Consider the following 27,186-nt stretch of genomic DNA (forward strand, 5'->3'; position numbering starts at 1 on the left):
TATTAAAAGCTGTAAAGCAAGGCAGCCCGGGTGGCTCAGCGGTTTAGCGCCGCCTGCGGCCCAGGCCGTGATCCTGGAGATCCGGGATTGAGTCCCACATTGGGCTCCCAGCATGGAGCCTGCTTCTCTCTCTGCTTCTCTGTCTGTCGTGAAAAAATAAATAAAATTAAAAAAAAAAAAAAAAAGCAGTAAAGCAAGCAAAAGAAACAAGAAGCATACCTATTGGAAAAGAAAAAGAAATAAAACTGTTTCTATTCAAACATCATGGTCTATGTTTTATTTGGGGGAGGGTGGCCTTGCAACCGTTAATTTTGGTGACTGTCATGCAACTCTTAAGCATCTATCAAAACACAGATCAGTACACTGACTGAGATGGGGGAGGGGCAGAGAGACTCTTAAGCAGGTTCCACCCCTAGCACTGGAGCCCAACCCTGGCTCAATTTCACGACCCTGGGACCAGGACCCGAGCCAAAATCAAGAGTCCCACGTTAAAGGAACTGAGCCCCCAGGCACCCCTATTTTTAAGTATGAGTACTCACAACTTTGATTAAAATGAAAACTAGTTTTCATAGAACCACTCTGGCCATTACCGTAAGACCAACGTTGGTGGACGCGGACGGAAACGGAGTCAGGCAAACCAGTCGGGAAGCTACGGCTAATCCTAGGAAAGAATGGCGGTCCAGGGACAGGGAGATGGGCGGGGAGGCGGTCAGAAACCAGCTTCCCACATAGGCACCACAGAACTTACTGCCTGAACCAGAAGACAGAAAGCAAGCAAGGAGGAGTGACTCCTGGGGTTTCTGTTTTTCACCAGCATGTGTGTGTGGATGGCTACTTTAGATGAGATGGGAAGTCTGGGGAAAGCAATAGAGCAGAAGGGGTAGGTCTGAGTGACAAGATTTAGTCTGAGAAGCCTATACCACCAAAAAGCGAGAGGAAGAGGGGCCTGAAAAAAAAAAGGGGGGGGGAATAGGTATGCACCGCAGAGACAAAATGCCTCATCGGGTGAACTTTCTAATAACCAGACCCCACGCGACGGCATGAAGCAGACAGGCTGATCCTGGACGTGGTGCTAGCACGCAAGGAGGGTCTGACGACAACCTACACGGCTCACACCGCGTCCCATTAGACGTGAACACTGGTGCGGCCGCCCCCGCGCCTGCGCCGACCGACCCCGCCTGCGCCCCCGGGGCAGGCCAGCGTCCACGTGCGGGTTCCCGCGCTCCGAGACGGGGCGGCGGCCCGAGACACGCCGCGGGCGTCGGCTGCGCGAGCCTCCCCCGCGCGCGCGCGCGCGTGTCGGCCCGGGGCGGTCGCGCGGACGGGAAGGCGGCCGAGGAAGCGGGGCTTGCGCGACGGGGCCGCCGGAGACCGCGCCGCCGGGCCACGCACGCCGGGCCCAGAGCGCCTCACGTGAAGCGGGGGGCGGGGCAAGCCTTCTCTCGCCTCCGGCCGAATCGCTCACCCGACGGCACGTAGTCTTCGTCCTCCTCCGAGGTGGAGAAGTCTTCAGAGTCGAATTCCTCCATGTCGCTGCCGCGCGGGGCGGGCGGAACCACACGACCTCAGCAGCTGCCCCAAACGGCAAAGCTCTAGGGAGAGACCATAAGCTGCAGCGGGGGTGGCGGCGGCGGCGGCGGCGGCGGCGGCTGGGGCGGGCCCCCCCACCCCGCGACGTGTACGCACGCGCAGAGAGTGTTACGTAGTCCAAACGCGACAGTTCCAGGCCAACGCCTCGTGCCCCTGACGGGACTGTACTGCTTGACGAGAGTCCAGGCTCCGCGCTGAAGCGGTGCATGCCGGAACTTGTAGTCTTTGGCACTGTCGGGTCTCTTTGCTTTAATAAATGTGCTTAAACAGAATTACGTGTCCGTGGGGATATTGCTGACCTTCGTTACTCATGGGATTGTATTTTCTAGTTCGCTTACTTGCTTACACTGACTAACCCCGAAAATCAATATTCGCGGTGCTTTCTGAGGTTTCTCGCGGACATGCGCAGAGGGTGAAACTCGAGTCCAGCAGCGGTGCGGTAAACTAGCTGAGATTGAACAAGGCAGGCGCAGTGGGCTTTCTTGCTTCCTCTCTCTGGGTGTAAAGGATTGTCTTTTTCTCTGTATACTTAGGGCCGTGTGGGGTTTTTTGCATTTTTGTGCTTTTTGGTGGTGATTTCGCGGTTTAAAATGACCGCTCAACGTAGTGGCGAAGTGCTGCCAGTGCTCCTAAGCGCAGGAAGGCTGTGAGGTGCCTTATGGAGAAAATACGTGTACCAGATAAGCTTCGTGCAGGCGTGAGTTGTAGCGCTGCTGGCCGCGAGTTCAATGTTAATGAATCAACAATCCGGTACATCAAAAAAAAAAAAAAAAAAAAAAAAGGGAAAAGGAAATTCGCCGATCTGTCCGGGAGGCCCCCCGGAAAGTGCGCAAGTAACGTCTATAGTACGTGAGGAAGCTATGGAAAAGATGGAAAAACGACTAAGTTTGTGGATTCATGAGATGACAACCGACAGAAAAGACGTGGTGGACAGCATTGTCTTGAGGCTGAAAGCCAAAGAAATTTACGGTCATGTAACCCAGGGCCAGAAAAACGTGAAACCTTTCTCCGCCAGCGCTGGCTGGCTGGCGCGTTTCAAGAGGCGGTGTGGCGTGAACAATGTTAAACTAGCAGGTGAGGCAAGTTCTGCAGATCAGGAGGCTGCGGGAGAATTTTAAAAGCACTTGCTGAGTGTTATACAGGAGAAAGGATATGTGGAAGAGCAGGTTTTCAACGCTGATGAGACTGGCTTATTTTACAAGGACGTTGGCAGAAGAACCTATATGACACAAATGGCCTGCAAAGCCCCTGGCTTTAAATCATTCCAAGACTATGCAACCTTGCTCTTGTGCACCAATGCCAAGGGCGACTTCAAGTGCAAACCCCTAATGGTATACAGAGCCCAGAATCCACAAGCACTTACAGGAAAAAGCGTTAACCATATGCCGTTCCGTTGGAGGAACAAAAAAAGCCTGGATGACATCCTATTGTTTCACAACTGCTTCATACCAGAAGTTGAATGCTATCTCCAGGGCAGAAACCTTCCCTTCAAGGTTTTATTAATTTTGGATAATGCCCCAGTCCGTTGCTTGAGGAACTTAGAAATGCCCATCCCAACGTAGAAGGTCTTTTCATGACCCCAAACACTACATCTCTCATCCAACCCCTGGATCAGGGTATAATAAAAGCTTTCAAGGCACACTATACCAGGGAGCTTTATAGCAAGGCTTTCGAGGCTTTCAAGTCCAACACAGACTACCATGTTGGACTACTGGAAGTCAGTTACTCTACACAGTGTTATTGATTATGTTGGGACAGCCTGGGACAGCATCAAACAAGCTACTCTCAACAGCTGTTGGGAAATGTTTGGCCAGACTGTGTGCAAAATTTTGAAGGCTTTGAAGGTGTTACAGAAAGTATAAAGAACAGTGTCAAAAAGATAACGCATATCACACGGCAAATAAGTGGAGAAGGCTTTGATGACATGAAGGAGGAAGATGTGGAGGAAATTTTGGCAGAGAAGGCAATAGAACCCACCAATGAAGACCTGGACGCGATGGCAAAACAAGGCACTGGAGTCGGCAATGACGAGGATGGTGATGAAAGTCAGTCAACCTAAGACTTCAAGAATTGATCCTCTTGGGCAGCCCGGGTGGCTCAGTGGTTTAGCACCGCCTTCAGCCCAGGGTGTGATCCTGGAGACCTGGGATCGAGTCCCACGTCGGGCTCCCTGCGTGGAGCCTGCTTCTCCCTCTCCCTGTGTCTCTGCCTCAGACATGTACCTGTGGAGTTGCTCTCTGTCTCTGTGTCTCTCATGAATAAATAAAAATTAAAAAAAAAAGAATTGACCCTCTTACAATGACTAATATATCAGAATGGAATACTGCCTTGGAAAGAATTTTCAATGACATGGAAGAGTGTGACCCTATGCTTGATCGCAGCCTTAAATTTAAATGCCTGACCTCACTGGCATTTGCCCCTTATGCCAAGATGCTTAAAGATTTGAGGCAAAAAGCCAAGCAGACAAGGCTGACCCAACTTTTTGAGCCAGTTTGGGAGGGAAGGTTGCCAGCTCTGTCAACAAGTCATGAGAGGCAAACTTCTGAGGTTGAATTGCCCAACACTGACATGCTGCCCTGTTCCTCTTCTGCAGAATAAATTCCACCAACCTCTTCCTTGGTTTTTGGGGGCAAGCCAAGGTCAAGAGGTTTAACCACACTGTGTGCTGCAACACACATCCTGCTGTTCCATCAACAGTAAGATTTTAATTACCATTTTAATGAAATCTCTAATTTTTTTCAGGACCCTATTTGTATTACTGTGCAGTATACAGTATGTGTTCACAATACTCTGTGAATATCGTATGTGTTTACTACATGTACTATATACGTGTACTGCATGCGTGCATAGACTGACGGAAAGAGTTAAGTAATACAGTGTCAGTGTTGTAGAGGACATCACACAAAAATGCTATAATTAAAATAGTTTTATTATAAAGAAATACTGCATGTAACTACTGTAAGAAAGATACGTTAAATAAGGTGTCTTTGAACAGAAACCTACATAAAACAAGATTATATATTGATCAGTTGACAAAAGTATTGTGACCAGAGACTCGCAGGAACCCAACCCTGTATTTCCCCCAATAGTGGTTCAGTACTCTCTAATTGAGTGTGCGCAGTGACTTTGTAGACATAACTACTGTGGACAGGAATCAGCTGCATTTTAGAATTCAGACACCATCCCCATGAGTCCTTCAAGTATATCCATATAGAAGGATAGCCATATACAATCTTTATGACTTTACCAGACTAAAATTTTTAAAATTATAATCCAACTACGGGAGGCAGTAATCAGAAACAAATGCAGATGAGACATCAACAATTAACATCCTCTTTGTTCAGGTTTAGTTTTTTTTTAGCTGAAAATTGCTGCTTGTTGATACTCTGGATGACTGGGTCTGAGGCACCTAGTCCTACAGTTATCTAAATTAAAAAATAGCTGAACATCTGTGATTAAAAGGACATTACAATGGCAGTATGCCAGCAAACTTTAAAAAACAGCCTAATTGAAACATAATTCCCAGACCATAAAACGTACCCATTTAAAGTACACGATTCAGTAGTTCTGGTAAGTTCACAGACTTGTGCAACCATCACACCAAAAACGAGCCTCTTTCCCATTTCTTCCCAATCCCCAGCCTCAGGCTTAATCTTATTGTCTTTATAGATTTGCCTATTCCGGACTTTTCATATAAATGGTATTATACAGTGTGTCTTTTGATTGTCTTCTTTCACTTAGCACATCTTAAGAGCTAATTTCTCTTAGATGTGTACCTGTGGAGTTGCTTTATCACATAGTAATTCTGTGCTTTACCTTTCAAGGATCTGCCACATTGCTTCCCAAAGCAGCTGAGCCATTTTATATATCCTCAGCAGCAATGTATGAAGAGTCCAGTTTCTGCACACCTTGCCAATACTCGTCTTTTTGATTAAAGCCATCTTAGTGGATGTGAAGTGGCATTTCATTGTAGTTTTGATTTGCATTTGCACACTTCCCTGATGACTAATGATGTTAATCATCTTTTCACATCTTTTCATGTCTTTATTGGCCATGTTACATGTTCTTCTGAGAATGTCTATTCAGATCCTTTGCCCATTTTAAAATCAGGTTGTCTTTTTATTGTTGAGTTTCAGGATTTCTTTATGTATTCTAAATATCAATCTCATAAAACATAGGCCTTTCTATTGTGTGCCATCACTTCCTTAATGGCATCCATTGAAGCATAAAATTTTCTTTTTGGGCAGCCCAGGTGGCTCAGTGGTTTAGCACCGCCTTCAGCCCAGGACCTGATCTTGGAGACCCGGGATCGAGTCCCATGTCAGACTCCCTGCATGGAGCCTGCTTCTCCCTCTGCCTGTCTCTCTGCCCCTCTCTCTGTCTCTCATGAATAAAATCTTTAAAGGAAATTTTTTTTCTCATTTTGATGAAGTTCAATTTACCGATTTTTTTCTTGTCCTTGGTGCTTTTGGGCTCCTACCAAAGAAGCTTTTGCCTAGCTCAAGATCATGAAACTTAACTCTTGTTTTCAGTTTTATAGTTTTAGTTTGTGCATTTAGGTCTATGATCTTCCTTATGGGAGGAGAAAAGAATGGATGTGAAATTAGGACCTGGTGTTTGGGAGTTTAACATGCTCAGCCTTTTCCCTTGGATAGCATTAGTGAACCTGCAGTGACACACCAGGACATAGCCCTTTGCCCCATCAATGAGGTCCATGTCTGGGGAAAAGGATGTGTTGGGGTTCTCTAGCAGACTCTCCTCCAGCATCATCTCATTTCTCCCAGTCTTTTTTTTTTTTTTCCTCCCAGTCTCTTTACAGCTCACTAGCACTCCAAACATTTGTTCAAACTAACAAAATTTTTTAAGATTTTATTTATTCATCAGAAAGAGAGAGAGAAAAGCGCAGAGGCAGAAGCAGACTCCCTGAGAAGCAGGGAGCCTGATGCGGAACTCAATCCCAGGACCCCAGGATCACAACCTGAGCCAAAGGCAGACTTAATGGACTGAGACACTCAGGCACCCAAATTCACAGTTTCTAACCACTTTAATGGTAATCAGGGTAGGAGCTACTTTCCATTGTTTCAAATAAAGAGGCCAACTCCAGGCCAAAGGCATGTGTTGTTTGACCTGGAAAGCATTTAATGTGAAGTCAGATTAGTTGCAAGTGCTTAAAAATGGAAATTTCAAATAATCTCGATTTCCAACTTCTCTTGAAAAACTGGAAAATCTGGCTATTCTGGGCTCATAATGTCACAAAGTAAAAATAGGCTGGAAATAAGCAATGGTTGGCCCCTTTACACAGGGCGTCCAGTTGGCCAGAGTACAAATTCCCTCAACTCCCTAGAAAATTCCTGGTTCATTATTACTGCGTTTTCTTAGCAATGATTTATGGGGTCCTCTCTACCATACTGTGCACGTTTAGCCCCTCATCTTACACAGTCTATTTCCATTGTCCAATCTTGGGTTATCACCTTTTGAAAATTGAAGAAAATTTCCTCCCACCCTGAGTCCTGGATACATATAATCCTGGGGGTTTCTGGTTGAACTCTGCATGTAGAGTTCTCCTGGGGTGCTAGAAATTGTTCTGTACCTTGTTGTGAATGGTAGTCACATAAATATGTGAATACATAAAAATTCATCAAGCTATACATTTAAGATTTGGGCACTTTTCTGTGTATTATACCTCAATAAAAAATAGAATGGGTGGGCAGTCTCCTGCCAGACATTATATGTCTATCTACACCGCCTGTGACTGCAGTGGTCATCTATCTTGTGACCATGGCACCCAAATCGAACAATTTGCTGAAAACGGCAGAGCAGAGGAAGACTTCTATGACTTCTTTTGGCACCAAGAGTGCCAAACTAACGTTGGAGCTGCTCTTCATGTGAGCCTACTGTTGGAATAATTTTTGTCATACACTATGTGAGCTTTCAGCCATCCCAGTGTGCAATCAAACAAAAAGCTTCTTGATGGTAGAGACAGCCCACAAAGTGCATTTAACAGGACTGAAGTACACATGGACATAGTTTAATCACTTCCTTGAACAAGAATTTTACCAAAATTAGTAAGAAGTTGGACATAAAAGAAATACAGTTAAACATATGTAAAGCATTCAGTTACTGAAAAACTCAAAAATTTAAGTCGGACAACTTTACTGCAAAGGATTAAATTCATTGGCCACTGAAAAAAGAAAGAACCATTCCAGGTAACAGAATTGAAATTCTTTATTGATAAACATTTTACCAGAATTAGAAATGTCAGTAGAAAAATAAAATTTAAATAATTTCCATCGTACAAAGATTTGATCATTTTGACTGTGGCAGTTAGTGAAATAATCTCATACAAAAGTTAAGCTGATTTTCATCACAACCAGCCTAACAGTGCACAAAACAGAAACACACGGTCACAAAACTTTCTGCGTTTGTGTGGATAGCTGATGGCACCAAGGCTTCACATTCCAGGAAATGGTGTCTTAGGCAAGCTTGGTATGCACTGCAGTTGTATTAAGAATTTAATTCAAACCAGAGCAGTCAGAAAGGACACTGAAATCAGAAGCTAACATATAATTTAAGATTTAAAAAAACATAAGGAATGGTTTAGTTATTTGCATCAACTTCTCCCTGGTTTAAACATTTCCTAAGAAGCAATGTTTTGCTGCAAAATTAAAAAATGAGTTAAGAGCACAAAGAGACATTCTTTTCTTGGAATATTTATTACACATTCGTATATGGACTTGTCTTCATGAAATGCCTTCATCCCAAACCCCCATATTAAAGACTGCAACTTTAATGGTTGAGAGCTGCCTCCTTCTCTCCTGCATAAAAAACATTAAAAAAAAAAAAAAAAAGGAAAAGTAGATGTCCAGCTGGGAAGGGGTGGTTGCACAGAAAGCCAGTTGTTGGCAAAAATTCTTAAAAATTATATATGGTAAAGTAAAATGTTCAACACAAATGCAAATATTTTTCCACTTAAGTGACCACCCACAAATAATTGTGTATTTGAGAAATAAAAAAAAAAAAAAGCCCAAAGAAAACTAGAGATTCTTTATATCATTCAAATAGTTTCTCCTTAAAAACATTTCAAGCTATAAAGCTCAATGCATATGAAGGTCTATATAAATTTATTCACAGGAGGATGTTAATATATTGGAGTGGATGAAATCCTCAATAATTTGAAGATACATCTTATATTTGAAGTTTTTAAAAAATGGATAACCATAGTACAGCAAAGAAACAGATGGAAACAAAAACATCTTTCAAAATGCATTAATTTTTGTGTCTTAGCTCTAATAACCAAATATTTAAATCATCAATCAATACGTTCAAAAATTAGTATTCAGGGGGAGAGGCCTAACAACCATAGGTCTATATGTTCAATTCGAAAAATTCTATCCAAAAGAATGTTTTAGGTGAGAATTCTAATAAGAGGCATACTTCAAGGGAGATGATTGTAATCATTTGCTATAACAAAAGATAAGAATGTCTCAAATGTATTAAAGTGAAGAGCTACTTTGCAAAATCACAGCTCCTTGAACTGAAAAATGGTGAGTCTTATTTAGAGACTTAGGGGCTCCTAGCTGGCTCAGCCAGTGGAGTATCCGACGCTTGATCTTAGAATCGTGAGTTCAAGCCCCACACTGGTCACAGAGAGAACTTAAAACTAAAATCTTGGGACATCTGGGTGGCTCAGTTGGTTAAGTGTCTGCCTTTGGCTCAGGTTCCTGATCTCAGGGTCCTGGGATTCAGCCCCATGTCTCTGCCGCTCCTCCCCTGCCCCTCCCCTTATGTATGTGCGTGCGCTCTCTTTCAAATAAATAAAGAAGATCTTATAAAATAAAAACTTTAAGAAAAAGACTTAAAGTTTGCTTGAAAGATTTTGAGCACTGAAGAGCATTCCTTGTTGGGGAATTTATAAAAACATTTGCTGGCATTCCAAGCCTACTTATAACTTTCCACCTGGTCTGAGCGTATGTCACTATAATTTTGCTAAGTAGTCTAATGGCTTCTTAGTTAAAGAGAAAGTGTCCAATTAATTTTCTGTGATCTCTTTCCCTTTTGACTTTCCCTGGTTAGTTGGTCCTTCTGGCTATTTTTAATCAGAAGCCGGAGCACATGTTGCTTTAAATGGAACGGATGTGTTTGTGTGTACATGACCTGTGGGCTGTTAGCCTCACTGTTACAATGAAAACTTTTCTTTAAAAACATCAGATTTAATGATCAGAAACTATTCTGAACCAGAGAACAAGGACTGTATTCCATTTAACACAGTTGAGGTGGTAAGGATCAAGGTAGACAATTTTTGCAATCATTTCTCTTTTGAAGGTCACAGTTTTCAGGCCTTTTAATGAAAAAGAAAGTTAGGCAGTAGAAGAAAAATTAAGATAGCTAAAATTGGGTTTAAGAAACTTGATGTTTAATTCTCTGTAAGGATATACATTCTCTTAAAGGGAAATATAAATGTGGAAGCATATCTGAAAATTAAACTTTAGGCACTTTCTGGGAGTGACACCAATACTGTAAAAGTGGTAATCACAGTAAGACCAGGAAATTAATAACCACTAAGTCTAGTTTAAGCTGCATTTCTACAATTTCAACCAAAGTCACTAAGAAAAACTATAGCAGAATGTTTAAAAAAATTTTTTTTTGGTACCTCAATGTCCAAAGAGCATTCTAGCCAACCTGGCTTAAAATTTTGAACTCAAGTTATTTAATAGGATATGTTCTCAATTCAACTGAACAAAGTCAATAGAATGAAAGTGATGAGAAAAGGGATAGAGGTATTCTGGGGGGGAAAGTCTCAATTAGCTAGCTTATTCTGATAAAATATACAAAACAACAAATTCACATCTCTTAAAATATATTAAGTAATCAGAGGTCAAGATAGTTATCCATAAAATGTCACATCATCTTTTTCTTTCAACAGTGCAAATGAAGCCACTACTTGTGTTGTAGGATTTTTTTTCCTATTACATTTTACCAAATTTGTTCTCAAAGCTCTACTCAACCAAAACCTACTTGGCACTTAATGTCATTCAGATGTAGTGAAAAAAGAGCCTGCCAAAGATTAATCAGGTTAGATTTTAGTACAGTATAGTACAGTATACTCTGCTCAGAAAGAAACCAGTATTTTTCATAGCTTCTCTGAAATATGCAACACTACATTTTCTCACAGAATATTGTAAATTGCAGTGTGAAAGATGTCAACCCAGAAACACTGTTGACCTAGCATGGGTAAAGGTGCACCTGTAAAACTGCTTAAATTAAACTTTAAAAAAGGACAAAAAAAGCGCTAAGAAACTCAATTTGTTTTGGTTGAGAACAATTGGAGTCCAGAAAGATCTTCAATTCCTGGAGCTTCAAACTGAAGAAAGGGCTGAGATGTCATTTTTCACATACTTCTTCATCCAAGTTTCTTCCATTTGAAGAATTAAGAAAACACTACATTCCATAATGTATTCTTTTTGAGGATTCCGTAAAACTTAGGTTCAGTATCATGACATAAGGCTATCCACTATAGAGTAGCTAAAACCCGTAAAAAGGAGACCACCACTACACAAAACGTCTGTCCAGTGCCCAAGGTGAGGGCTTCAAATGGTATCATTTCCTTTCCTGCTGCTCGGTACACTCCAGCAATTGCAGCACCTGTTCAAAAATTCAAGAGGTGTTAAAAAAAAAAATCAAGGTTAATATAATCAGGAAAATATAGCACTTAAAATCCTATTGTACGTAGAATGTTCTGGATTGTTTTACATTAAAATTTAAATATTGTAGAAATGTTTTCTTTTCCTTATACTTTTTTTGCTGCCTACTCTAGGGTTTTAAGTATTCCCCATACAATTTGCAAATCTCTTAGTGCTTTTAGATGTTGAAAAGTGAGTTCTTAAAACTAAGACTCCTAGATTCACTGAATAAAATAATCTGGAAGTCATAACCAAAAGCACAAAGATATAGCAATTTCCACACGACCCAATTACAAATTCAGAAATATCTCTTCTTTGCCATGCTTAGCATTTAACAGGTACCTAAAAAAAATCCCGGTAATGAATGCCAACAAAGCTTCTATGTGAGACTAAGCAAGAAATATTTCAGAAGCCACAAGGAATCCTCAATCCACCCTCTACTGTACTCAGAATTTCCCTCTCAAAGTGGATAGAGGAGGGAGCAGAGGATGAGAAAAGGAGAGGATGGCTCTACACTTGTGAAGTTGTTATTAATGGTATGAGGGGAGAGTTCCTAAGGGGATCCTTTCTGTTCCAGATATCATTGTTTTTATTATGTTAGTCACCACAACTTCCAAGAAACTGAATAAACCAAACACAAACATCTTAATCTCCCTAGAAACCCATCTGAATTGCTATAGGGACTCAGCATTGTACCGAGAAAGCCAAGAATTCATTAGCTGGACAAAAAATAGACCCAAAGTTCCCAAAGGATCCTCCTCTCAAAAATTGTTCCAAACAGATGCTCTTTGGTCAGTGTGTTCATTCACGCTAATATTTATTTACCTCTACGTCTGATAAGGGATGATCCCTATTCTCATCAATGTTCAGAACCAAGCCGAGACTCAGAAAGCATAAGCATGAACCAAACTTTGAATAATACAATATATAGCATCTCAAATCAAACGTCTACACATTTTATACCTGGGATATGAAAGCATATTAACACATTTGAAGAAAGAGAGCAAATTAACCATTATCTGTATCGTTGCCTGGAACACCTGTGACTTTGAACAGTCAGTCTCCAGTGGCTAGGCATATACATACTGTTATTAACATCTGCAACAAACCCATTTCATCAGACCCTTCGTAGTTCAGCTCCAAAGAGAGTGGGCTAGGTAGAAAGAAGTGTGAGAAATTTGAAGTAGGCCCTAAAGTGGGGTCTGGATGATGAGGTAGGGAAGAAAGGGAAAAGCTGGCCATGGGGAGCAGCAAAACGGGAAAGAGACTCTATTCATACTGGAGTCTTAAAAATAGAACGGACAGGCTTAGTGCACAGTTTCTAAGTGTTCGGTATTATATTAAGTTCTTTAAACATTTCCTTTTATCATCACACAGCATCCGAGGTGGATGGTATTATTCTTATTTTACTGATGAGAAATCTGAGACAGGCCTTAGGAGCCAGGAGTCCAACAAGGAAACTGGAGCAGGTCTCTCAAGAGCAGCAGCAGGTGATATAGTTAAAAATACTATATAAAGCCAGTTATGGAAACCTTAATGCAGACCGGAGAAAACTGGCCTCTTCCTCTTTTTACCACAAACTTTTCATCACCTACAGAACACATAGAAATGAGGCCACTTTATCCCCCCAAAAAACTCAAGTCAAAGAAAAGACAGAGGGACAGTTCTGTAGAACTCAAGACTTAAATTCATACATTACAAATTAGGAGGAACATTATGTTTCTATTTTTTAAGCATATATTTGTTTACATACATACCAAGAAAAACGTCTGAAAGCATATACCAAAATGCAAATTGTGGCTTTCACTAAGGGATGTGATAATGGAGTGTTTTTAGTTTTGCTTCCTTAAAATTTTTAAATTATATATGATATTTATACTTAATTGAGCTTAAAAATGATTTAAACTTATTCTCATCTTTGTGACATGACTAAAAGTCAAATGATTTTTTAAAAAAAGAAGTAAAAATAATGTATTTGTTATATCAATTTTTATTCAGAAAGTTCTGAGAGGGGTTTTGGAAAAACACTAGAAGACAAATCAGGTACTTGTCTAAACAAGAATTCTTGTCATTGGAATTAGTCTTCCATCCCTCAAGTGACCACTTGAATGAGAAGAAACTCATCAAAAATCTTGGCATGCCACCAGTTAATTGATAGATAGCGGACAAGAAAGAAGCAGTAGCTTCCAAAAACATAAACAGCTTCTCTTACTAGTAACCTATCTCACAAAACCTCATCTGGCTTACATGAAAGATACGAGACAATATAACTTAGGAAATCAAAGATGTTAGCCAAATAATGGGCAGAGGTGGGATTAAAGGTAAGAAAAAAAACAAGACACTAAAAAAAGGGCCCGTGGTTAAAAGCCACTTTTTTTTTTTTCATTTTACTGAGACATGTTTCTAAAATGGATCCAGAAATTAAGTAACTAGTCACATGAAACGTTTTGACTGGTATTTTAATGTCTAACATACTTGTCAAGATTCCAGCAGTAATTGGTCCCACGATGCCCATCAACAGGATGCTTACAGACATGAACCTACCATATTTGTGATGTCTGAGGGTGAAGAGGGCCAGTAATCCAGCAGGGACATGGAAGAAGAGAGAGGACACCAGTGCCCACAGGAACACACCATACCACATCTCTACAAGGGAAAGCAAAGAAAGGTTGTAAGCCACCGACCTTCCTAGCACACTGATTACCAGGGGCTAGTCATCATACCCGCTTATTTCATTTTCAAAGCCATCCAGGTGCAGTGTAGGTTCATCAGTCAAACATTCAAATATTGATGGTTCCAGAGGGATCAGCAAACTACGGCTCACACGCCACCAGCTTGTTTTGTGCATAAATTCTTACTGTAACACAGTTGTGCCCATTCATTTAAGTCTTGCCTATGGCCACTTTCAAGCTACAAGAGCAGAGCTGAAACAGAGCCCGAAATATTTAGTATATGGCCGTTTCCAGAGTAAGTGGGTCAACCTCTAAAGTGGCTAATCATTTTAGTCTTTTAAAATGAAAAATGTATACGATTTTACTCATTCAACAATCATTTTCAAGACAAAGCAGTAACTATCAGTCCACTGCCTCTTAGAATAGCGAAGTTCCTTAAGATATGAAATAAACACCAGAAAATAGGAGTGTCTGGCTTAGAGACAAATGGCATATAGTGATGGAGGAGCCAGTTCCTATGGGGAATGTCTAATTAACTTTTAAGATGACTGCAATTCAGGCAATGTTAAAATATTTGATAACCAATGTGTGAGTCCCCTCGGAAAACAGAAAAAAGGAGGAGATAACAACCATCCTGCCGTCATGACTTTGCAATCTGGAAAACAGCACACATAGCAATTTCCCCCACTGAGCCCAGGCAAAGCTTTAGAATTCTCAAAATAGCCCTTTGGTGCCCACATGGATACAATGAAGGTGCCACGTCAGATAAAATCTGTTATCCATCCTTGCTTTGGAAGCAGGTAAGTAACAGGCAATTTCAGAGATCAGTAAACAGCCTAACTCAGCACTACGGTCATCCAGACCAGTTAACCCTTTATGGGGGGGGGTGCAGTCCCGCGCATTGCAGGATATGGAGCAGCACCCCTGGCCTCTACCCTCTGCTATATGTCAGTAGCACCCTCTCCCCAGTTGCAACAATCAAATATATTTCCAGACTTTGCCAAATGTCCTGGGGTGGGGATGGGGGTCAAAAATCACCCCGATTAAAAACCACTGGTCTGACTGAACCAGAGGGTCTATAAAATTAAAAGCAGTTAAAACAAAGATGGGGGTGCCTGACTGGTTCAGTCAGTAGAGCATATGACTTTTGATCTCAGAATTGTGAGTTCAAGACCCACATTAGGCATGGAGCCTACTTTTTTTTTTTTTTTTACGATTTTATTTATTTATTCATGAAAGACATGGAGGAGAGAGGGAGGCAGAGACACAGGCAGAAGGAGAAGCAGGCTCCATGAAGGGAGCCCGATGCGGGACTCGATCCCAGGACTCTGGGATCACACCCTGGGCTGAAGGTAGGCTAAACCACTGAGCCACCCAGGGATTCCCATGGAGCCTACTTTAAAAAAAAAAGCTACAGAGACAGATGAGGTCATGTTATAGTGGGTTTTGAAGGCCAGACTAAAGACTTCAATGTGAGAGCCCTAGAAGCACCATTAAAGGTTCTAAGCAGTAAAGAGTCATCAGGACATTATGTCAAAGGCCCCACCTTACAGAATACAGACCAGAAAACCTTACTGAAGGGTAATTTAGGAGTGTACATCCAAAAAATTCCAGTGTGCATGCCCTTTGCCACAGTGACTTTACTTCCAGGAATACCACCTGTAGGGATACACCTGCAGGTGAGGGCAGAGGTACGAGGTGTTCCAAGCAGCACGATCTCTCATGGCAAAGGCTAGACATCAACTGCTTGCACGTCAATGTAGGACCTGTCAAATACATTTTGGTGCACCCACATAATGTAACACTACACAATCACATGAAAATATGGGATAGATATTTATATACTGAAGGGATAAGATGCCCAAGACACAGTGGGAAGTAAAAAAAAAAAAAAAAAGCAAGCTGCAGAATAGTATATAGAAAAAGATCCAAAAAAAAAAAAAAAGAAAAAGATCCTGTTTTTGTAAAAACAAAACAAAAGAAACAAACAAACATGTGTCTGTAAATAATTCTATGTACTCCAGAGAAGAGTCTGGACATAGGTGCATTTAATAAATATTTACACATGAGCAGGCCCTCTTCTAAGTGCTTTACAAATCTTAACACAAGCAATCCTGTCACAAATTTATGAGGCACAGATCCCGAATATCCCTGGTTCCTAGATGAGGAAATAGAGGCAGAGGGGGGAAAGGAACTTCCTGGAGTCTATATACTGCTGGTGAGCCCACACTGCCAGCAGGAGGCAGAGCCCTGTTGGAGTCTAGTTGGAGCCCGGTTGGAGCCTGACACCCGAGGCCATGCTCTCATTCTCTATGCTGTCTCATGCTGTACAGCAAGCAACAGAAAAGTGTTATTTCTGGGGAGTGGGATAGGTTGGGGGAGTACTGATAACCTTTCTTTTACTTTGACTGTTTTTTCTCTTTTTTAATTGTGAGAAGTCCAATGCAGGGCTTGAACTCATGGCCCTGCAATCAAGACCTGAGCCAAGATCAAGTGCGGACTGCTTAACTGACTGAGCCACCCAGGAGCCCCTACTTTCATTTTTTAAAAAAAGCTTTTCTAGCTGCTTATTGGCTTTTACAAAATTACTATAAAAAACACTAGAAAAAGAAAAAAAGAGCCTTTGTTTCTAAAAGAGCAGTTCAGGAAGGCTGATCTGATCAGAATGAACAATTACAGAGACAATCAGGAGCACCACTGGGCCTGGGGATGGTGAAGAGCAGGAAGGGGAGGATCACAGGCTTTTCTCAAAGTTGTATCTGAAGCTGTACTCGAAGCAGTTGTAAGGATTACTGCTGTGCATGCTTTCTTTCCAGATTATTTCTGAATTGTTGGGGGTGGGAGATTAAGAGTGGAGGCCAAATCCCTTCAAGCCACCACTGACAGCATTGTCATTGATGACTGTTTGAATTCTCAGTGTTCATTCTGACTCACAAAGTTTCAATTAATACCATATTCTGCGGCACCTGGGGGGCTCAGTGGTTGTTGAACCCTTCAGCTCAGGGCATGATCCCAGGGTCCTGGGATAGAGCCCCACATCAGGCTCGTTGCAGGGAGCCTGCTTCTCCCTCTGCCTGTGTCTCTGCCCTTCTCTGTTTCTTATGAATAAATAAATAAACCTTAAAAAAAAAAAAAAAACATATTCTACACATACCTAAATTAGGACACCTAGTCCAAGTTTGGATGAAAGGCTCCAAGTGAAAGTATCAGGCATGCCCCATCTAGGGCTCAAGGCTTATTAAAAATAACAAATGGGGATCCCTGGGTGGCGCAGCGGTTTGGCACCTGCCTTTGGCCCAGGGCGCGATCCTGGAGACCCGGGATCGAGTCCCACGTCGGGCTCCCGGTGCATGGAGCCTGCTTCTCCCTCTGCCTGTGTCTCTGCCTCCCTCTCTCTCTCTCTGTGTGACTATCATAAATAACTAAAAATAAATAAATAAATAAAAAATAACAAACGGGGCAGCCCAAATGGCTAAGTGGTTTAGTGCCACCTTCAGCCCAGGGTGTGATCCTGGAGACCCGGGATCGAGTTCCACGCCAGGCTCCCTGCATGGAGCCTGCTTCTCCCTCTGCCTGTGTCTGTTCCTCTCTCTCTTGCTCTGTGTGTCTCTCATGAATAAATAAATAAAATCTTTTTTAAAAATTTTTAAATAAAAAATAAAAATAAATAAAAATAACAAACGACTATGGGCACTTGGGTGGCTCAGTCGGTTAAGCATCTGCCTTCAGCTCAGGTCACGATCTCAGGGTCCTGGGATCAAACCCCATGTAGGGCTCTCTGCTCAGCTCAGCAGGGAGCCTGTTTGTCCCTCTCTTTCTGCCCCTTTCACCCTGCTCTCTCAAATAAATACATAAAATCTTTAAAAAAAAAAATGAGGGTGTTTTGGCACTCTGGTAAAAAGCTCTTAGCTAGCTATAAAAAGTTTCAAACCATTTGTGAAACTTTTTTTTTTTTTTTTGCTGAACAAGATAGATTTTCAGAATAATTTAATAATACTGTTGAAACTGGTTCTTTTTGATGGTTTGGGAAATTCTGCTAAACCAAGTTAGATGATGCAACATGGAGCATAGAGTGATTCAAATAGGTAAGGTCCCAAGCTTAAAAATTAAATATGCATAATGTAAGAAACTAATACGTTTAAAAAATATATATACATATACTAATTAACTACTGTCCCTCTGCCAAAGAAAAAAAGACACCTTTCCAGTCAATAGTGTTGATCAGAAATTGTAGGCAGGGTTCTCAATTCTCAAGGTTTGAGCCCCGTTCTCCTTGGAAACAGACCTATACTAATGCAGCTTCCGTTCCTGTCTCAGGCCAGAGCTCCTCTCACTTCCACAACTTAGGAGACTCACCCTCTCTTCTTGGCAGCAGCTCGCAGAGGTTGCACTGTCTAGCATCCAGATACTGTCCCTCCAATAAATGTGCACCCGCCAGAGCTTTTGTACTCACAGATCCCTCCTGGCTGGGCAGCCAATGTGCACTCTGGCTCAGTGAGCTGTCTGGTCTTCCCAGCCTAACCGTCCCCCCCACTGCCCCACACTCCCCCACCCCATCACCACCTACTGCCAGCTTGACCCCAGGCCATGAACAGCACCATGCCGTACCCTTCCAGAGCAGTAACCCCATCTTCAATCCCACAGCCCTTACTAGCTACTCAGATCACTCACAGACTCACCTCCATTCCACCACCTAGTCTGCTAAACCTTATGGTGGCACCAGGAACACCACTGTTCCAGGGTGGACAGAGGGATGCAAATCTGCCTCTGAGCACTCAGAGCAGTTGCCGTACTGGTTGCTGGCTGCCACAACTGACTTGAGACCCCACCAGTGACCTGACTCCATTCTCAGGTCCTGCTGGAGGTCCCCAAGTTTTAGAGGTAAGAACTGCTTTCCGTAGCAACTCAAGGCACTGCTAGAGACTGGCTTCACACTGGATGCCATTGAGCCATTAGGACAGTGAACTGGGAGGGGAGGCCTAGACCCACTAAGACACACCAACTCACAACTTCCATAAAAGTGGGTCCGATATGGGCAGCCTGGGTGGCTCAGTGGTTGCTGCCTTCAGCCCAGGGTGTGATCCTGGAGACCCGGGATACAGTCCCAGATGGGACTCCCTGCATGGAGCCTGCTTCTCCCTCTGCCTGTGTCTCTGCCTCTCTCTCTCTCTCTCTGTCTGTCATCTCTCATGAATAAATAAATAAAATCTTAAAAAAAAAAAAAGTGGGTCCAATAGGATAAGGCCTTATAAGAAGAGAAAGAGATCTCTCTCTCTCTCTCTTCCCTGTCGTCTCCCTCTCTCTCTCCCTGCCATGCGAGAACATAGCGAGATAGAGGGCACTCAATACAACATGGCCATGCTGGCACCCTGATCTTGGACTTCCAGGATCCAGAACTGTGAGATAATAAGTTTCTGTTATTTAAACCACTCAACATAGGGCATTTTGTTACAGCAGCCTAAGCAGACTAAGACACCAACACTCACTTATTTCCAATCTCCCCGGAGAACAGCATCTGCCCAAGGAGGATTGCTAGGCCACCATCTACATCTCCAGTTTCCTATAAGCTGAAAGGCCTATTTGTAAACAAGGATGAGCATGGCAGGTCAGCACTTCCCTGAGTTTCTGAGAAGGGGACACACACTGCACCCTCCTACAACCTTGAGCTGCATCCATTAGCTACCTCAGTGCCTACACATTTTATATAGCGTCACTTAAGTCACATTAAATAGAAAAAAAAGGCTTTATTATGTTAGATGAGTAGTATAGTTTATAAAACACTTTTCAGATAGATGAGATTATTACGGGACTCTTAATAGCAAAGGCAAACCTCGATCAATAAAACACTTAAAAGAAAACTAAGTGATTTTCCTTTAACCTACTGTACCTTAATTTGCTATTTAATAGCTATTTATTGATCAACATATAGTACTTTTCATTTCTCTGGTTCAACACGCTGTCAAAAATCTGTGTCTACATATCTTACGGCGTTTCTTTGTTCACTATTTCAAATCAAGTGCATTATCTTCAGCTTTGCCTCCTCTGACAGTTAAAGTCACATCACTTCCCCCTTTATGTTGAAGTATAAAGCAGATAAGTTATCTGTAACAAAAAAATTATAAGGGGACACCTGGGTGGCTCAGTGGTTGAGCAGCTCAGGTCATGAACCTGGGGTCCTGGGATTGAGTCCTGCATCAGGCTCCCCATAGGGAGCCTGCTTCTCCCTCTGCCTATGTCTCTGCCTCTGTGTGTCTCCCATGAATAAAGAAATAAAATCTTTAAAAAAATTTATAAGGGGAAATCAGATTAAGCACTAGTGACAGAATGGGCTCCAAAGATGTCCACACTCATCCCCAGAGCCTGTGCATAGGTGGCAAAGGCAGTTTGCGAGTGTGATTACATTAGGGGTCCTGGAACAAGTGAGTGGCCTTGCTTCTCTGGGTAGGGCTAATGTAATGACAAGGATGCTTGCAGGACGGAGGCAGAAGGGTCAGAGAGATTTGAAGATGCTCTGCTGCTGGCTTTAAAGACAAGGGGAGGGGCCGTGAGCCAAGGAGTATAGGCAACTTCCCACAGCTAGACAAGGGATGGAAACCAATTCTTCCAAGAGCCTTCAGAAGGAAAGCAGAACTGCTGACCCATTTGGGATTTCTGACCTCCAGGACTCTAAGATGATAAATCTGTGTTGTTTTCAGCCACTGAATTGTGGTAAGATGTTACAGGAGCAACAGCAAACTAATACAAGCACTAAGAGTCAATTCATTTGACAATCAAGTATTTACTGAGCCCACGCATAGGATTCAGGCCCATCAATGAAATAAGACAAGACACAAGATGTGCCCATAAGGGGCTTATTATCTTTAAGAATCTGTTTTTCAGGAAGACATTTCAGTTAGATAAGCTACATAGGTTGCAGATTCTTCTAGGTGAGTTCTGTATTCTCAAAGGGGGTTAGCAATGGCTGGCTCCCCAGACCCTCTTACTTCCACAGCAGAGTCATCCAATTTCCAAGCAAGGCCTCAAGACCAACCTGGCCCCGATTAATAGCAGTGGAAGAAGCCTAAGCCAAGTGGGCAGGGTGAGGCTCAGCACTCAGCTATCCTTTTAGCTGGTCCCACTCTATTTTATGCTCCAGGTCAAACAACCATACGAACACAGTCAGCTCCTCTGAAGCCAGGGTTCTAAGTAGACCACATCAGTCCTCCCAGGAACTATAGTCCTACCTGGTCCTCAACTCAATGCTGAACTGCCTTGATACTAACTGCCCACCAGCCTACATCTCTCCACGCCACTCACTGTGAGACCCCTCCCTTACTGAACCCCCTACCTACCAGGGGGTCCATCTGTTCTCTTGCAAAATAATAAGAAATATATATATAGTTTTCTGCCCTAGTTCCTGACACAGGAACCTAAAACCCTTAAAATAGTGGTGCTGGGGGGCACCTGGGCAGTTCAGCCAGTTAAACATTAGGTCATGATCTCAGGTTTGTGAGACTGAGCCCCATGTTAGGCCCCACGCTCAGCAGGATTCTGTTTAAGCCCCATTCTTCCTCTGCCCTTCCCCCCACACGCACACATGCTCTTTCTCTCTAAAATAAATCTTTAAAAAAAAAAAATGTAGCACTAGAAAAATCTTTTGTTCTAATGTTTAGTCTTTGACCACGGTTTCTGTTACAGAACTCCTAAAATCCCTTGGAATTTCCAGACACTTCTTTTGTTCTCAGGACAGAACTCTTCGTGGGCTGCAAGGTGGTCACCAGAAAAAAATAGGTATTATAAGCATGGAAATTTCAGGCCCACCCTCCATTCTCTAAAAAGGGGAGAAGGGCTGGAAGCAGATTTAAGAATCAATCCTGGGTACACGATGAAGCCTCCATAAAATCCCAAAAGCACGGGATTCAGAGAACTTCCAGGTTCAGTGAATACACCTATGTGCAGGAGGGTGGCAGTCTCCCAATTGCACAGGGACAGAAGGTCCTTTGTTCAGAATCCCCTATGAACCTCACCCTACATATCTCTTTATCTGATGTTCGTTTATATCCTTTAATATCCTGTGTCCTAAACTGGTGATCTAGCAGCTTTCCTGAATTGTGCGAGCTGCTCTAGAACTTAACCACGGAAGGGGGTCATAGCAATCTCCGGCTGAGAGCCAGCTGGTCAGAAGCACACAGGACAATCTGGATTTTTGGCTGGCATGTGAAGTGGGGAAATTGAGCCCTTAACCTGTGGGATCTGGTGCTAACTCCAGGGAGACAGCATACAAACTAAACTGAGCTGCAGGACACCCAACTAGTGTCACAGAACTGCTCGATGTGCAGAAAACCCATATAACTGCTGTCAGAATACTGGGAATGCGAGAATAGTGTAAGAATAAAAGAAAGCAGTGAGTTTTTCCTAGAGACCCTTCCACTCCTAACAGTGATGACCTGCCCACTGGGACTACCCACTGTGGGTTGCCACCTCTTTCCTGACACTACTGAGGGACTGCCTGCTCATCCCTGGTCGTGCCCATCTTGCCTGCCTCACCCCAGGGGTCTCTTGGTCCTAGCTTGGCTAGATCTTGTCTGCCCTGATCTGGCCTTCCAACTATTCTCCACACAAAGCCAGAAAGTCAGTGCTAATGAGGATGAAGTTGATAAAGTATTCTAAAGTTGCTTGTGGTGATGGTTGCAAACTCCGTTGATGCTAAAAATCGCTGAATTGTACACTTAAAAGAAAAAGTCCATCAGAGCATCCCTCCTCTGCTCAAAGCCCTACTACCCTTCGGAATCTGACCTCACCTCCGCCTTCCCACTTTGCCCACACTGTTCCATTCTCCTCAACAGCCTTCTTTATGTTTCCTAAACAAGCTCCTATTCCAGGGCTCTGAACCTACTGCGCCTTTGCTCAGAATGCTCTTCTCCCAATAGCTGTGTGTCTTGTCCCCCTTGTACTTCAGATTTCAGCTCCAATGGCATCATCATAGTGTCCCTGTGACCTTAAGACAGCATTCCACCCCTGACACACAAGACCCACCACTCATTGGCCCAACCGTCTTACACTCACCACTGACTGTTCCTTTCCATTCTTTTAATTTTATTTTCTTTCTATCCCCGTCAGAATGAAAGCTCCTTTGTTTTGTTCCCTACATTTTTACTTGGTACCTAGAGAAGGCAGGCAACAGACCTGAGTAAATATTAGTTGAGTGAATGAGTAAATAATTGGTCCAATTGTGACCCATTCTTTTTTGTTTTTTAAACTGTTGACCCATTCTTGACTCTAGCAATGGCACAACCAAAACACAAGTAGGTTTAACCATCACATACTTAATGTTCATATTAACAAAATTCATACCTTCAGAGAGTTAATACCATTCCTGTTAAAAGAAAAGGTCTGCCTTTCTTGGCATTCAGATTTGCCAAAAACTGATGACAACAACAAAAGAAATCTGAACAACTTGGAATAAGGAGGGTTAGGCAGAAATCTAAATGGCTAAATTGCAAGTGCAGGTAAAAAAAAAAAAAAAAAAAAAAAATCAATTCAAAGCTTCCTGATAGTGACAAACCAGAGCATTCTAGAGCGGTGATTTTACCATAGTGACTTAGCATAAAGTGCAAATAACCTTTTCTGTGAGGCCAAAATAGGAACTATTCCAGATTCAGGTCAATGAATGGAACTCACTGTAAGCAGGCTTTGATGCCTCTAAAAGGATCACACTCCATGTGCCCAGAACATCTATTAGTCCAGTTGAAGATGAGACACAGCAGGGAGGCTATGTGTTTACCCATCACATTCAGATCAACTTGAGGTCAAGGGCTCTATCTCATGCATGTTTATACCCCCAGCCCAGAGTGTGCACTGGGCCAAATACATACTTCCTGAATGAAAAATTCCTAGTGATCGACACCTCCAAATTATACATCCACTGAAGCACCCATAAAATCATGTACATATGGCAGTTTCTTATTTTCAGAATAATTTCTGAAAGCAAAACAATTCTCATTGTCATAGCTACTATAACATACTGTTAAAACTACTGTCCCAAATCCACTTATCTCTGGCAACAAAAGCCAGACAGACTAAAGAGAATATTCCGTTTCAAAAAAACCTTGCATATGACTTATCACAAAAGGCTTAAGGTACCCTTTCTGTGGAGATCTGATAAACACCACCTTAACCAAACAATTATTAATAGCATTACTGATACTCCCTGATGTTCAATGTTTCCTGATGTAATGCAGTGGGAAATGGGCATCACCTATATAGATAATATTCTTTTCAGATTGACTTATTTTACAAGCAAGGAAAGGGAAAGAGAGAATCTCAAGGAGACTCCTGAGCACGGAGCCAGCAGGAGGCTCCATCTCACAATCCCAGGACCATGACCTGAGTCAAAATCAACAGTCACCGGCTTAAATGAATGAGCCACCCAAGTGCCCCTTGTATTCTAAACAAAAATGTTTATTTGAATGTAACCATGAAAAAGTAATCAGATAAACTTAGATTATGGGACTGTCTAGGAAATTAACAAAGACTCAAAAATATCAATCTCAAGAAACAAAGATGGAGTAACTGGTCTAGATTCAAGGAGACTAAAAAAGACAATAATTAAATGCAATGTGTTGATTAGATCTGGTTGGTTTTTTTTTTTTTAATAAAAAAGCTAAAAGACATTATTCAGACAATTGGAAAATTTAAATAAGGCCTATACATTAGACAGCATTATTATTATTATTTTTAATTTTAAGTAGGCTCCACAACCAACACGGGGCTTGAACTCACAACCCTAAGAGTCACATGCTCTATGGATTGAGTCAGCCAGGTGCCCCTAGACACCATTATTTTATTAATGTTAAATTTCTTGGGTTTGATATGGATTTTTTCGCTAAGACAGGAAGTGGACTTGTTGTAAAACATGCTTAAGTATTAGGTGTCAGGCACCATCACTTAATAACTTCCTTTCAAATGGCTCTGTAGAAAGCAAAAATGTTTCTTCCTTTGAAATGGCTCTGTAGAAGGTAAAAGTATATACATATACATACACATACGTAATACATGCATATATATGCATAGAGATGCAAAAACAATAAAAATATCAATAATGAGTCTAAGTAAAGAATATAGGTTCTTCATTATACTAGGACTTCACTTTTCCAGTATGTTTGGAAATTTCAAAGTAAGAGTTGGGTGGGAAAATAAGAAAACAAAAACAGGCTAATCTGGTCCAGCAGTACCTCCGGACTGCATGAACATTTCATTTTTTAGACAGTGTCTCCAGAATGCCCTACATTTCTGTTGTCACTGTCAAATGTGATTTTAGGTTTTGAAACAAAGTTACCAGATTATCATTTTAGGTATCGTTCCAAACTAACATCTGCATCTGCCCCAACACGGTTATCATCAGTCGTCCGGGAAAACACTAGGCAGGTAATACACAGTAAGTCCCGGGTGTCCACTCAATGGCGCCTGGCAGTCGCTTCCCAGCGGTGAGAAATCACAGGTGCCTTGTTTATGACTGCAGTCAGGAATCCAGTCGTCCCTCCTTTGCGGGTCTCAGGCCCAGTTCTCGAATTGTTTACTAAGTCAAGATACCAGTCAGCTTTGCTGGACAACTCACCCTCGCCCTTCCATCGCCACTGTCGTGTCTCCTTGCCTTTAAAGTCCAACATCGAACTGTGCCCTCCCCTCAAAGCCTTTATCAGCCTTCCCAAGTAATTTCTCCTCCTCCTCGCTTTCTGAGCACGCTAGCTTTCCACCTCGTACTACAATCTTGAAAAACCCTTATACCAGGCCCAGCAGAAGCTCCAGTGGGCGTAAGAAGAAGGAAGAGGAATCTGTGTCAAAGATCTCAAACGCACGAGCGGGGGACTCGGCAACAGGTCTCGGAAAGGGATTCCTAGAAAGAGCAGCCGGGGGAGCGGGCGCCTCCGGACGGAGGTGCGAGCGGTCCGCACACAGCCTGCGGGGAGACCGCACGCCGAGGGAGAGGGAGGCTGCGCTCGGCCCCTCCGCCCGCCAGACGCTTCGGCGTCCGAGCAGACGGAGCAGCGCGGCCGGCACGCCCCACAGGGGCCCAAACAAGGAGGGGCGACCGCCTCCGGGGCTCCTTCGGGTCCCAGTGTGACCCGGGGGCGTCTGGAACCTCCAAAAGCAACATCAGTCCGGGCGGTGGCCGAGCTCCCTCCGCTGACCGGGCCCTCGCGGCCGCTCGCTCCGCTCGGGCTCCAGCGCCGCGGCGCAGTGACCCGCCCGCGGTGCCGGCGAGGAAGCGACCGCCGAAGGGCCATCGCCGCCGCCTCTCCACAGAGCGAGCGGGAACCCGCTTCCCGGACGGTAGGACCCCCCGGCGCAGGGCGCCCCCCATCACCCGCCCGCCCCCTGAGGAAGGGGCGCCTCGCGGGCCGGCGGCGGCGCCGAGGCGCGCACTGCGCAAGCGCGGCACGGGGCGGGGCCGGTACCTGGGAAGGAGCAGAGAGAAGTGGAGTTGGGGCACAGGGTCCCGTTGCCCACCCGCGGCACGAGCTTCAGGCTGAGGATCTGCTGCAGGAGCCCGGCCGACCCGCCGCTGCCGCCGCTCGCCTCGTGCTCCATCCCGCCGCCATTCACCGCAGAGAGCCGAGGAGAGCGTCCGAGGTGCTGTCGAGGCTCGCTAGCACTCACGGACTAGAGCGCTCCGCGCCTCCGCCGCCTCAGCGTCACCCTCGAATGGGGCCCTCTTCCTCCTGGCCCAACGGCGCGACCTAGTGAGGGGCCCTCCCTCCAATCACAGGGCGCCGCAGATGGCCGGGGGCGGGGCGAGGGTTGTTCCCGCCCCCGACGTTGCGTGCGGCTCTCCGAGACACGGCACCCGCGGGCTACGCCCCCTACTGGGCAAGTCTCTCCTGTCCATTAGGATGCGCTCTACTCTGCCCTTCTCTGCAGCGCCACCTATAAGAAAGTGGGGGAATTGCATACCGACCCCAGACCTGACACGTAGATTTGAAATGGATCTGGCGATGAGAACCTGGAGAAGGAGGCTGGAAGACAATACAGCAATACCTTCAGTATTTGGAGGGAAAGTGATTTTTTTGAAAGCTTAGCTTACTTTAAATTAAAAAGCATTGCAAAAAAATAAAATAAAATAAAAAGCATTGCGTGCAAAATTCATAGTATTTTACGTAATATTAATTCAAGAATATTAGCAAGTTGTTTATTAGAGTTCCCTCTTGAAGACTTTGAGAGCTAACGCCGGTGCCTCAACACCGCAACTGCAATTTTGCATTAAC

General features: G+C 43.5%; 2 protein-coding genes across 10 annotated transcripts in view; both read right to left on the bottom strand.

Annotated features, from left to right (window-relative positions):
* CFDP1 (craniofacial development protein 1) overlaps positions 1–1,685 on the bottom strand; it is a 128,669-nt gene extending 126,984 nt beyond the window's left edge. For 2 of the 3 annotated variants that reach the window (XM_072818829.1, XM_072818830.1), the window contains exon 1: positions 1,466–1,685. In XM_072818829.1, the coding sequence (XP_072674930.1) occupies positions 1,466–1,529 (64 nt within the window). In that variant the 5' untranslated portion in view covers positions 1,530–1,685. The remainder of the gene's footprint in view (positions 1–1,465) is intronic. The other variant, XM_072818828.1, reaches the window with a different exon arrangement.
* A 6,105-nt stretch (positions 1,686–7,790) lies between these two features.
* On the bottom strand, positions 7,791–26,676 carry TMEM170A (transmembrane protein 170A). 7 transcript variants are annotated; one of them, XM_072818833.1, is made up of 3 exons: positions 26,380–26,676; positions 13,815–13,916; positions 7,791–11,232 (listed from the first exon to the last, which is right to left on the bottom strand). In XM_072818833.1, exons 1-3 carry the CDS (start codon positions 26,510–26,512, stop codon positions 11,102–11,104), a joined length of 366 nt encoding a protein of 121 aa, XP_072674934.1. In that variant the 5' UTR covers positions 26,513–26,676; the 3' UTR covers positions 7,791–11,101. The 7 variants fall into 7 exon arrangements, with proteins under 7 accessions (XP_072674934.1, XP_072674933.1, XP_072674944.1 ...); XM_072818832.1 differs by having other exon boundaries at positions 13,746–13,916; positions 26,380–26,674; XM_072818843.1 differs by lacking the exon at positions 26,380–26,676 and adding an exon at positions 25,539–26,177.
* Positions 26,677–27,186: the final 510 nt, after the last annotated feature.

The sequence above is a fragment of the Canis lupus genome, chromosome 3 (assembly GCF_048164855.1).
Source record: "Canis lupus baileyi chromosome 3, mCanLup2.hap1, whole genome shotgun sequence".
Lineage (NCBI taxonomy): Eukaryota > Metazoa > Chordata > Mammalia > Carnivora > Canidae > Canis > Canis lupus.